Source organism: Nycticebus coucang, chromosome 21 (genome assembly GCF_027406575.1).
Source record: "Nycticebus coucang isolate mNycCou1 chromosome 21, mNycCou1.pri, whole genome shotgun sequence".
Classification (NCBI taxonomy): domain Eukaryota; kingdom Metazoa; phylum Chordata; class Mammalia; order Primates; family Lorisidae; genus Nycticebus; species Nycticebus coucang.
The window spans coordinates 52,535,113-52,547,435 of NC_069800.1; the positions used below are offsets into that span (position 1 = coordinate 52,535,113).

The 12,323-nt window shown below is 51.9% G+C and overlaps 1 protein-coding gene across 3 annotated transcripts in view; it reads right to left on the reverse strand.

Annotated features, from left to right (window-relative positions):
• Positions 1-339: 339 nt before the first annotated feature.
• CDH22 (cadherin 22) overlaps positions 340-12,323 on the reverse strand; it is a 124,946-nt gene continuing 112,962 nt past the window's right edge. Inside the window, exons 9-12 of one of the 3 annotated variants that reach the window (XM_053574622.1) lie at positions 10,771-10,892; positions 10,542-10,659; positions 4,538-4,789; positions 340-1,646 (exon numbers count right to left, since the gene is read on the reverse strand). In XM_053574622.1, the coding sequence (XP_053430597.1) occupies positions 1,060-1,646; positions 4,538-4,789; positions 10,542-10,659; positions 10,771-10,892 (1,079 nt within the window). In that variant the 3' untranslated portion in view covers positions 340-1,059. Of the gene's footprint in view, positions 1,647-4,537; positions 4,793-10,541; positions 10,660-10,770; positions 10,893-12,323 lie in introns of all 3 variants that reach the window. The other 2 variants (XM_053574621.1, XM_053574623.1) reach the window with 2 other exon arrangements.

Below are 12,323 nucleotides of genomic sequence, written 5' to 3' on the forward strand. Positions count from 1 at the left end.
ATGGGGAGACTGTGGGTTCCCAGACAAGACAGATAAGGCCCCCACCATGACCAGTGGCCTTCCATTTCTCATCAACTCTGTTCCACCAGCCAAGCCCTGGAGCCACCCAGCTTGTCCCCTCTTAGTGCTACTGTTATTCTGGTACGACCTGAGATTCTGGAACACAGCCTCTGAGGGCATCCCTAATTGCTATGCCCACTCAGGGAAGGATCAGGGGCTAAGCACTTCCTCCTCCTTTGGAGATGTGGGGAAAAGGGGGAGGACAATTAGGGCAAGGACTAGAACTCAGACCCAAGAGGTATACATACGGGCTTCTAAGAACAATAAAGATAAGAATAGTAACAAAGGAGAACATTTATTGAACACCTACTCTGTGCCAGGCACCATCCTAACCATTTGACACATAGGAACCCTTTTGATCCTCACAACTCTTTGAGGTATGTCCTGTTATTAACGTCATTTGACAGATCAGGAAACTGAGGCCCAGAAAAGTGAGGTGACTTGCCCAAGGCCAGGCAGCAGGTCTGTGCCCAAGACTCCACTATTCACTGGCTACGTATCCTGGAACCGGTCACAACCACTTTGCAGGATTTTCCCCACCTCATGGTTTCTATGACGACTAGGATGGTTCCTGCACAGTGTCCCAGCACATAGTAGGCACTTAATAAATGAACATCCCTTCCTTCCACTTAACTCTGATGAGGCAAAGGCTGCAGCAGGGGCATCTCATCAGCATCCTCCCCCAGCCCGGGTCGAGTAACCGCCTCTTCCGACGCAGCCCTGACTACCCCCATTTCCCCTTCCAACCGCAGAGCCACGCAGTGCCGGGTCTCGCCTCAGTTTTAATGACGTTGGTGGTAATTCTGCACCTCTGGGCTCGAAAGCTGCTTCCCCAGAAGAGGAGGGGTCGAAGAGTCCGCCCCTAACAAGACCCCCCTCCCTTCCTTCGTCAGGGGAGGGTGGTAGGGCTAGGGAACAGGGTGAGCGAGTGGGTAAAATTCGTTGTTCTCGGGCCCAGTCGGGTCCTGGGTGTGCAAGCCCCTGCTGGCAGGTGTGGGGCTAGGAGGCCTGGGCCTCATTGTCCCCGCGGTGGCCGGCGTAGAGCGCGGCCAGGGGCCGGAAGCGCGGGCCCCAGCTGCTGAGATAGGCGAAGTCCTGCTCGGAGCCCGACGAGCCGCTGTGCAGAGAGCTGAGCGAGGCGGCCGGCGAGTCCGCGCCTTCGAAGGCGTAGGTCTGGAAGGCGTCGTAGGGCGGCACCGACAGGTCCCCGTCCGCTAGCGCCACCTTGCGGCTGATGAAGTTCCTGAACACCGAGAAGTCCGGCTCCGGGCTAGGCGGCCCCTGCGGGAGCGAGTGGCGCTCCGAGGGCAGATGGGATTGCGGGGGGCTGCCCGCGCCCCCGCCCGCGCCCGCTCCCTCGCTGCTCCCGCCGCCCTCGCCGGCCTCGCCGCCGCCCCCGTCGCCTCCTTTGAGCTCGCCGAAGTCGTAGAGGCTCCGAAGCGCCGACATGTCGTAGGCTTCCGTGTCCTGCTCGCCGCCACCCTCGTCGTTGTATTTGACGACGTTGTCCCTCATATCCTCGTCCTCGTCCGAGCTCAGGTGGCTCTTGTGGTGGCGTCTGAGGGTGAGGATCAGCAGGACCAGCACTGCGCGGGACACAGAGGGGCGACTGCAGGCCGAGCCTCACCCAGGGAACGCCCGCGCCCTCCTCCCCCCGCCCCCTTCTCCCCCGCCTGCCAGTCCTAGCGGAGCAGGCCCACCCCTAACGTCCGCGCAGATTTCCTAGAGTTCTGTTCAAAAACGCCTTTCGCACAGTCAGAACAGAGCTGTCTGGAGGGGTAGTGAGCTACTCATCCTCGGAGGTGTGTAAATCGAGGCTAGATCACCCCTGGGGGCGGAAGTGGTGGAGAGCGGTGTTAACGGTTTTCATGGATATTAAGGGCTGGATGGAACATTCTCAACTCTATGAAAAGACACACTCCCTGGGAACTCTAGGTGCTAGGGTGTGAAGGGGCAGCTGAGACACAGATGGAACCGGCAGAGTGAAAGATGTCCCTGACGCTGACCTCTCTTTCACCTGGGTCTTCCTCTGTCCACCTCGGAGCTCCTGAGCTCCCTCCTAGTCCTTGGGTTCTCAGGTCAAGACCTGCAAAATCCCTTCCCTGAGAGTTCCAGGCCAGGTTCCTTGCCTTCACCTCTAAGATCCCTTGGAAGAGTTCCTTCCTCTATCACACTGGTTCTCAAGTGTGGTCCCTGGGCCAACAGCAACAGGCTCCCCTGGGAACCCTGGGGTCTTGCTGCAGAGTCACTGGGTGGTGCCCAGCAGTCTGTGTTTTAACAAGGCCTCCAGGTGATGAAGAGTCAGCTCAAAGCTGACAGCCATAGCTGTTATCACAGACAAGACCTTGCTGTGTTGTCACATCTGTGTCTTCTACCCCAAATACACACACCTTAAACTACCCTTGAGGACGGGACTGGGGCTGAGTTTCCCTAGCTTGGTGCCTGGCATGCAATCAGGACTTGAAACACACTAGTTGAATGAATGAATGAATGAAGAATTGGATGGACACCTGGGTGAGTGAAAGGATGAGTGAATGAATGGTTCCTACTGGGCTTTCTTTGCTTGACCCCAAGCAATCTACATTCTCTTCCTCCTCCTCACTGATCACTCATTCTCCACTTCAAGGCAGGCTTCTCCTTACCTCTCTGACTTCTTAGTTTAGATGTCCCAGGACTCACAGAAGTCCCAGGACTCAGCCCTTGACCTTTTATCTATGGTTTTGAAGCTCTCTTTCAGTTTCAGGGCCTTAAGTTCTATTTAAAGACTGATAAGCTGACAATTCCTATCTTGGCCTCTAGCCTGGACCTCTCCCCTGAAATCTAGATTATACATCCAGTTTCCTATTCAATTTGTCCTCTTGGTTGGCCAAGAGAATCTCAAACTTAACATGTCCAAAGATGAAATAAGAATCTTTCCTCCTTCCCCATCCTTGGTCTCTCTCCTCCATCTCAGTGATGGCAACCCCAACATTTCAGTTTTTTCAGGGCTTTAAAAGTCACTTGTTCACTGATGAATTGCAGTGCTTAGAACTGTCCATCACATAAGAGGGTCTTGCTGGATATATAAGTGAATGATGATGGTTGGGAGGACAGATGGAAGGAGAAACAGACATGAGTCGGATACACTGCCAGGCACTGGACTCTTCTTGCTGCTCCAAACAGCTCCAGGCCAGTGCCCAGAGCCACTGCTAAGCCAGGGGCAGAGTACTAGCTCACCACTTCACAAGGTGGCTGGCTTATAAAGGGAAGGGTGTAAGGCCTGGGGACAGGTTTGGAGGGAGAGCATGAGGGAAGGAAGGTGTCAGGAGAGAAGTGGGAAAGATAGATGGATGGTTTTTGTAGCTAAGGCCAGGGGCTGTGGAGGGGGATGCCCGGGGGAGCAGATGGTGGGGATTGCGGGCGGCGGGCGACAGATGTGCCAGGCCTGATCAGCGATTCCGCCCGTCACCTTTAGAGCACTGATGTGCACTTTCTTAGTTTGTGGGCAATTAGGCAGAAATTTGTTTGCACTGCCTCAGAAAATGAAACTGCTGTAAAGTGCACCCTCTGGAAAAAGGGCTTCTGAGCCGCGGGCTAGGTGGAGAGAGAAGGGGGGCCTGGGCCTCCCAGCTAGGGGGAGCCTGCCCAGGGCCTCTGCAGGGTCCTGAGAAAGACAGGTAGGCAACATCCACACCGTGGTAGGCAGCAAGGGGCAGGGAGAGTTGACACCTCCCAGGGAATGGAGCAGAGCTGGTGCCTGCAATCTGGACCTCCTTGGAGTTCTAGCTCTCGCTGCACCGTGGAGCTCAGTAGCAGAACTGAGGCATCAGTGCTTTGCATGGCTGCAGCTCTAACAGTGTCATTTGGCCACCTGAATCCAGTTAGTTCCTAAAACTTGACCTCTTCACTGGGGACACCAGTTCAGATGGCTGCTAGTAGGACAAATACCAATGTAGATTGCCCCCCACAAGTCCTAAGACTTTGCCCTTGGTGCCCCAAGCTTTTCCCCTAGTTAGAGTCATAGCAAATGTTTAGTTACAGGAGCCAGAAGACTAGCCATGTGCCCTGACACCAGCACTTAACCTCTCTGAGCCTCAGTTTCCCCAGCTGACAAATGGAATGATATACCTGGCCATGTTGTTGTGAGGTTCACATGAGCCCTTTTTACTGAAAAGTCTTACGTGAGAATAAGGTCAATAGAGATTAGAGAATTTTTAAAAATACCCTTGGGTTCTAAGCATTAGGGAGAGCTGTGGGCTGTGTTGAGGGTGGGGCAGCATGAGCTCATTACCACCTGCAGTGGGTAATGGGGCTGCTCTGAGCTGAGAAGACGTCTCACAGGAGCTACGGGTTAGAGCTTGGAGATCATCCAGACTGGCTCATCCTTGTATGGAGAGGGAAATCGAGGCCCTGTGGGGGCTAGCTGGTAGGGAAGGAAACCCAGGGCCCCAGGCTGGGGGCCAATCAGGCAGGAGTGGGTGGTTCCCAGTGGACTCACCGACCAGGATGAGGACGCAGACCAAGAGGGCGATGAGGGCGCCAGGGCTGAGGGAGGTGGCCATGACAAAGGCTGTGGTGTTGCACGACTGGATGGTGCCGGAGCTGTCGCAGCCGCAGATGCGGATGGTGAGCGTGCCTGTGCTGCTCAGCGTGGGTGGCCCGCTGTCCACCACCAGGATGGGCAGGAAAAACACGTCCTGCTCCTGCCGGTTGAAGCCCACGTGCTGCGTGTGCACTGCAGCCGTGTTGTCTGCTCCGGAAGAAGGGGCAGCCTGTGACTCGGGGCCCAGGGTCAGCACCGGTCCCAGGCTCCTCCTGAGATCTACGGGCTTATGCCCTAAACTGCACCTCCCAGCTGGCTCATCTCCCATAAGTCTATTAGCAGCTGTCCCCAAATTCTGCCCTTAGCTGCCCGAAGATCCTGTCCCCAGCCACATAGCCCACAATTCTGTCCTTAGCTGTCCCAAGATGATCTGTTTTCAGCTATTGTAAGATTTTAGCCTCAGCTGTGCCAAGGTCCTGTCCCTAGTTATTCCCAGATTCTGTCCCTAGCTAAGCCAGGGCCCTGTCCTGCTTTTGCCCTATATTTTAATCCTGCTGTCCAATATATTCTGACCCTGGGAGTCCTGTGGTCCTTGGGTAGCAGTTTGCTGGGTGCTGACAAGTCCTGGGTCCTAAGATGGGACAGGACATCTACCTTGGCTGAGGGATCTTTTTGTCCATCATACCCAAAGCCAGTCAAGAGTCCTGTAGCCAGCTCAGGAGTCTGTGGTTAGAGGCTGAGTCTAGAGGGCTGGGGACATGGCCTCGGGGGCCTGATGCAGGGACCTGAGAGCTTCAGGGCTCCCACCCATATCTTTCCTTTCCACTCAGGCAGCCAGAGAGGACACTGAACACAAATGGGAAAGCTGGGAAAGCCAGACAGGACACAGGGCAATGGTGGCTGGCCTTGGAGCACAGACTTAGGTGATAGGGGGCATCCACTTCTTCCACCCTTCCCACCTCCTCCTCACCTGCCCCATCTAAGTCAGGCCAAACGCCCATCACCTTGATGGCTCCTCTCAGTTCTCTACGGCATGTTGGTAGAAATTGGTCAGAGCCCTGCTGGCTGCTGCTTCTACCCTTGCCAGCCAACTCTGAAAAAGATGGCCCCAACTTCCTGCTGGGGCCCTTTAGTCCTCTCCCTGACCTCGCCATCTTCAGGCTGGTCTCTCTGATCTGAGCCTTCGGCAGCCTGTGTCCCTTCCCCAGCTCTGTGGCCCCAGTTAACCCAGTCCCTTCCCTGGCAGCCTCCAATTCGGTGCCTCAGATCTGGCCTTTGTCATCATGATCATAATGCAGGAAAAAGAGCCCTTGAAAGGGCTACCTTGTGACCTTGGGGATATCTAGGAAGCAGGGCCATATGAAACACAATTGGTCATGAGTGGAAGACTGCCCACGAGGGGATGGGCACACGAGGCTTTATTATATTACCCTATCTAGTTTTACACACATTCAAAAATTTCCATTAAAAGGTTGAAAAATAGTGCTGAGTCTAAAAATAATGCTTGGGAAACCCATTGAGCTTCTTTGGACCTCAGTTTCTTCAACTGAGAAAAAGAGTATTACAGAGGTATGAGAATTAAATGGTGTAATTCATGCATAACCCTTTAGAATAGGGCCCAATACATAGAAATTCTCAATAAATGCTAGTTAATGTATATATTTTTTGACTCTGCCCACATTTTCCCTCTCCTGCACCAGCTACCAGCTTCCTGTCGGGGTTGCCCTGCCTTTGCTCATAAAGTTCCCGCTATCTGGAACACCTTCTTCACCTTCCTGCCTGGGCAAATTCCTCATTTGTCATGCTCCAGCTAAATGTCACCTCCTTTCTGTGGCCTCCTTTCTCTGCTTCTCTGGGAAGGAAGGATTTATGGCTCCCCCCTCCCTGCTCTGACGACGCAGGTGCCATGCACAGTTCTGTTACAGCACTTGTCACGTTGTGTTAAGTTAGTGTGTGCCTGTCTCCACGCTATACAGCCAGCCGGGGCCTGGCACTGAGCCAGTCTTGAAGAACGATGCTCAAATGAACCACAACTTTTGGACTAACTGAGGGTCCTGGGTCAGCTCCTCAGGCTCTAGCTTGAACTCTAGTCCTTCTGTCCAAGGGTGGGTCAACTCCAGTTGTGAAAACATCAGCTTTCCAGTGGGGGAGGAAGAAGGCTCAGGGCAAGGTGGGAAAAAGAGGAGATGGTGTGTGGAGGAACTGGATGCTTTCTATGCATTAAGGACTTTGAGGGTGTTTTAAATATGTAGTAATGTGTAATCCTCATAACCACCGAGAGTTTTAGCATCATCCCCATTTTATGTATGTGGAAACTGCAGCTCAGAGAGAAGTGACTTGTCTGATTTGTCCAGGAAAATCAACCGATCTATCCAAAACATCTTTATTAACTGGGGGAAAAAAATAAAGAGCTAAACCAGCGATAGTTCTGGATCAGAGCTCAGATTCTAGCATGGGAGACAAATGCTAATCAAATAAACCCACAAGGTACTCTATCCTTACAAACCATCGTGAAGGAAAGGCAGAGGCAGAGCTCACAACAGAGGCCTGACCCTCAGGAAGTGATACTATTCCTGAGCCCTGAACAATGGGTTCAGGGAGAGGCGAGGCCTTGAGGTTGGAAGAAGCACAGTACATGTAAGGAATAGAAAGCAGTCCTCTGTGGCTGGAAGGATGAGGGTAATAGCTAGAATGAGTCAAGTTGAGGAGCCCCGGGAAGTAGGGGCTCCTCGTGGAAAGCCTTGCAGACCATGGTGAGGAATTTGGATAATTTTCTTAAAAGCAGTTCATTCAACAGCAAATGTGAGTTGAGCAACCTGTGTATGTCAGGGCTACTGTAGCTCCTGGGGATAAAGCAATGAACAAGACAGACATAGTTCCTGTCCTTGCTGAGCCTACATTGTGGTTAAGGGAATTTATAATCTAAAATACAAGAGTGGATGGGGAAGAACATATAGGAAGCTGTTGCGTGATTTGGGTGGGAGATAACCGTAGCGGCGGAGGCACAGAGGAGTAGACAGATTTGAGGCATGGGTGGCTAGTTCTGGCTCAGCCTCACATTGCCAAGTGAGAACAGAGATGTTTGTCTCTCAGGGTTGCTGTCTCAGCCCGTGGAACCATATGTTCCGAGAGTGCTGGTCCCTGCCACTCCTCCACCCCACGAAAGGGAATCCCCCAGCATCATTGCTAAACCCATCAAGCTGCCCTCCTGGGAAGCAGCTGGCTTCATCTGGGGGAGCTTCTGGTAACCGTGCCCCCCATCCCCACCCTTCTAGGTGGACCTGTGCCCAGTGCTGCATCCATCCATCTGGCCTGACATACATCAGTGTCAATCCCTGGCTGCAAAAGCAATATTTATAAATCACGTTTCCAAACTGGCTACACATTTGTACAAAGAAACAGATGGGTTGGGGTAGCCGTTTGTCACCTAGGATATTTATACAGTGAGGAGGAGGGGGCTTGGCACATTGTGGATGGGGGCTGAGGAGGGCTTTTGCAGCTGCTCTGACCTCAGCACATTGCTGCTCTCTGCCACCAGAGCTTAAAGCAGGGGCCACACCGGGTGGGAACTCTGGCTGGGCCCAGCCCAATAAAAGCAGCTAGGGCAGATCCTCAGGCCTCTGGGCTTGGGAAAACTTGTGAATTTGGTGAGGTTAAGCCAAGGCTATCTGTGTTTCCTGTTCCAGCTCAGGATACCACTGGAATAATGAATAGGGACCATTGTATTGTTTGTTAAAATACTGAAATGCTTCCAAAGAGCTGTGACTCTGACCCCCCTGGGGCCCCTGATGCCTCAGCCTTTCCTCCAGGCATCCTCCCAACTTTGACACAATTAAGGCACTAAGGGGTTAACGTCTGGCACTCAGAGCTCTGGGATCCTGTTCTAGGTTATGGTCATCCTTTCTGATTGGCCATCTGAGCTGCACTGGCTGTGAATTATTTTTAATATGATTCCCAGGAACAATACAAGTCTGGCTTCAGAGGTCGCTGAACCTCCCCCATTGGAGTGTGTGTGTAAAGTCTTGGGGTGATCCCCGACCTGTTTCAGGACCAGAAGGACCAGCGTGATCTGGTCCCCCATGCCTCTTTGACTACATCTTCCCCTAGTCCTGACTCTTACTTGCTCCACCCATGTAGGTCTCCTGTTCCCTACATCTCACCTCAGGGCCTTTGCACTTACACTTCCCACCTGGATGCTTCTTTGTTCAGCTATCTATGTGGCTTACTCCTTCATTTCCTTTATGGATTCCTTCAGACAACCCTATTTCAAATATCTTCTCCTTGCACTAAACTATTTATTGCAGCTCAATTTACTATTGCCAAAATGTGGAAACAGCCTAAATTTTAGGCCCACCAACCTAGGAATGGACTAACAAGCTGTGGTATATGTATACCATGGAATACTATTCAGTCATTAAAAAAGATGGAGACTTCACATCTTTTGTATTAACCTAGATGAAGGTGGAACACATTCTTCTTAGTAAAACATCACAAGAATGGAGAAGCAAGAATCCAATGTACTCAATTCTAATATGAAGGTAATAGATGATCTAATACAAGGGGAGTGGGTAGAGGAATGAGGGATGGGGAGAGGGGAGGAGGGAGGGGGATGGGGGTTACGGTGTATGGCACACCCCTTGGAGGCAGGACACAATTACCAGAGGGACTTTGCCTAACAAATGCAATCAGTGTAACCTAATTCTTTGTACCCTCAATGAATCCCAAATGATAAAATAAATAAATAAATAAAATCTCCTCTTGCCCTGCCTTATTTTCATCGTTTCATTTAACACACTTTACCAAAAATGCACATATCTGTTACATGCCAGGCACTGTTCTAGGCACCCAGAGTTGAACAAAGTCAAGGGCAGATTCTCATGCTGACTGCATTTTCCCCCACCCCAGCCACTTATCATTCCTAACACACTTTTTATTTGTTTAATTTCTGTCTCCCTTCACTAGAGTATAAAATCCACAAGGAAGGGGTGGTTGCCTTGTTTGCTGTTGCATTTCCTGGGCCCTGAGCCGAGCCAGACACCTATGCATTGTGTCTCCATAAATGTTCAATAATGTGCTCAATAGGTAATTGTTGAATGTACAAAGTGACCCGTACTGGGTACAACAATGTAACTTGGTAGCTCTCCTCTCACTGGGGCCACCTGGCCACCTGGGGGGAGGCCTTAGGAGCCCCGTTTTACAGATGATAAAACTGAGGCTTAAAGTAGGGCAGACACTTGCCAGGGTTACCCAGACAGCCATCATCTGAGCCTGGATTCCTCATTGCCAGTCTGGACTGTCCCCTCCCACCCATCATTCCTTAAAGGTTCAAACTTCACCTTCATGGGGAACTTGTGGGGGTGGAGTGGGGAAGTCTCACAAATGAACTCAGCTCAGGCTGGGCGGGGTGGCTTGCTTTCCAGGTGGGGAGATAAGGCAGGAGGCATGCTGGATCTGAGACAGGTGTGGGTTTGATCCCGGCCCCACCACTGACATCCCTACATGACCTCAGGAAGGTCCCTTAGCCTTTCAGAGTCTCAATTTCATTACCAGCAAAAGGGGAAGAGGAGTCAGAAACTCACCTCCCAGGGTGGTTGTGAGGATGCAAAAAGAAGCGCAAGTGGAGTGAGGCGCTTTCCAGCCTGCAGGCAGCAGTGTGTGCACTGGGCTCCCTTCCACCTTTGCTAACAGCAGGGGCTCTTTCCACCCTGGTCTCTGGCCCAGCAGTGCCCCATCTATTCCCTTTCTGCATCTTTCCATCCATGATTCCCTGACCTTTGCCCCCTCCGCTCCGTCAGCCCCACCTGCTTGTTCTTCATGGTTTGGCCGTGGGCTGGGTGACAGCTCCAGCTTGGCCCAGACTTCCTGTGTGATCTTAGATCCATCCCTCCATCTACGCTATGGGAAGAGGGCAGGGAGATGAGGCCCCCCACTCCATGCATCCTAGGGTTTGGCGGCTCACCTTGGATGTCAAGCAGAGAGAAGTGAGGGTTGCTGGGAGCTTCAGGTACCAGGCGGAAATAGAAGCGGTGCCCACCCTGGGGCTCATCCCGGTCCACCACACTGATGGTCTGGATGAGCTAAAGGGGGGGGGAAGGAGCCGGTGGTGAGGCTGAAGCAACTCTAAGCCTGGGTAGGGGGGCCCAGGCCAGCCCTGGCAACACCCCCAGTCTCCAGCCCCTCAGTGGTACCTGGCCTGGCTTGGCGTCCTCACACACAACAGCCTCGTAGGGTGTGGCCAGTTCTGGGGGATTGTCATTCACGTCCAGGATTCGGATCCTGAGGGATGCCCGGGATAGCTGGGCGTGATTGTCTGTAACAAGAGCACAGGAGTAGAGGGAGAGAGATCTAGACACTTCCATCTATTACCAGGACAAGGTTAAGCAGTGGGGTCACACTAAGATTGATCCTGGCCCCACCACTGACATCCCTACATGACCTCAGGTGGGCCCAGCTGGCATGAGGACTAGGACTGGGGACAGACATCTGGGCATATGTGGGTAATTGTTACTATCACCATCACCACCATGATCATTAGTGCTGGTACTATTGGCCTCATTTACCACAACCCTCCACCTTCATTGAGGGTACCACCCCACCACCATCCCCAACGCCAGCCCCACCACCAGACCAATACAAGCCCACCGTTAATGTCATCACCAGCACACCATCACCATCACTATAATCACTACTATTACCACCATTAAGTCATAACCACTACCACGGGCATGTTTATCGATGTCTCATATTACCAACATCACTACCCCGCCATCACCATCCTCACACCCTGTTACCATCAGCATTGCTATCACCATCACCACCATTATCCTATCGGCATCAGAATTAGCACCAACACCACCACCGTAACCCCTAGTGCTACCCTCTTCATCTCTGCATCACAAATACTGAGACCATCGCTATCCCCATCCTCACACCACCATCACTGATATCACCACCACCACTACCATCACATCTCCACCATAACAGCCACCAGTACTACCATCACCAGTCCCACATTACTACCATAACCACCACCCCACCATAATCCCAAGACAACCACCGTATTCCTGTCCCCAACAACACTATCATCACTGTTGCTATCCTCACACCCTCACTGGAAAGTTCAGAGATTGCACCTAGAGCACCCATCTCCACTATTCCAGGTATCCTTGCAGAAAGCTTGTGTTTTGATGGAATTTATATCCCTTTATTGGAAAGGAGAAACTGAAATTGGCCAGCTGGCAACTGAACTCCAAAACCTCTGCTCTCTCAAGACCTGATTCTGAAAGGCCAGGCAAGTCCAAAGAGGTCACTCTGAGAATGATGGCCAGCAAGATCATGATGGCCCCATCCCTCCAACTAGGATGTCTTTGAGGTCAAGGGCCCTGTCTTATTTATCTCTGGGTCCTCAGCACTGTGGACATGGTACAGAGCAGGTTCTAATATGTTTGTTGAACAAATGAATGAAGCCTAAATGGATCGCCTATCTGCAGGAGGCATTCCAGGTGTGGCAGTGTCCTTGAGCTAGTGCTTGATCAGTTTCCACACTCAGAAAATGAGCAGAGCGTAGTGATTTCAGAGCAAGAACTCTGGGGCTGGGTAGTTCTGATCCTAAATCTGGAGCTTTGTATCTGTGTAATCTAAGCCATGTCATTTGACTTCGCTGTGCCTCAGTTTTCTCACGTGCAAAATTGGTCTAATAGTAGTAGGTCAGTCAAGAGATGGATAGAATTAATATCTATTA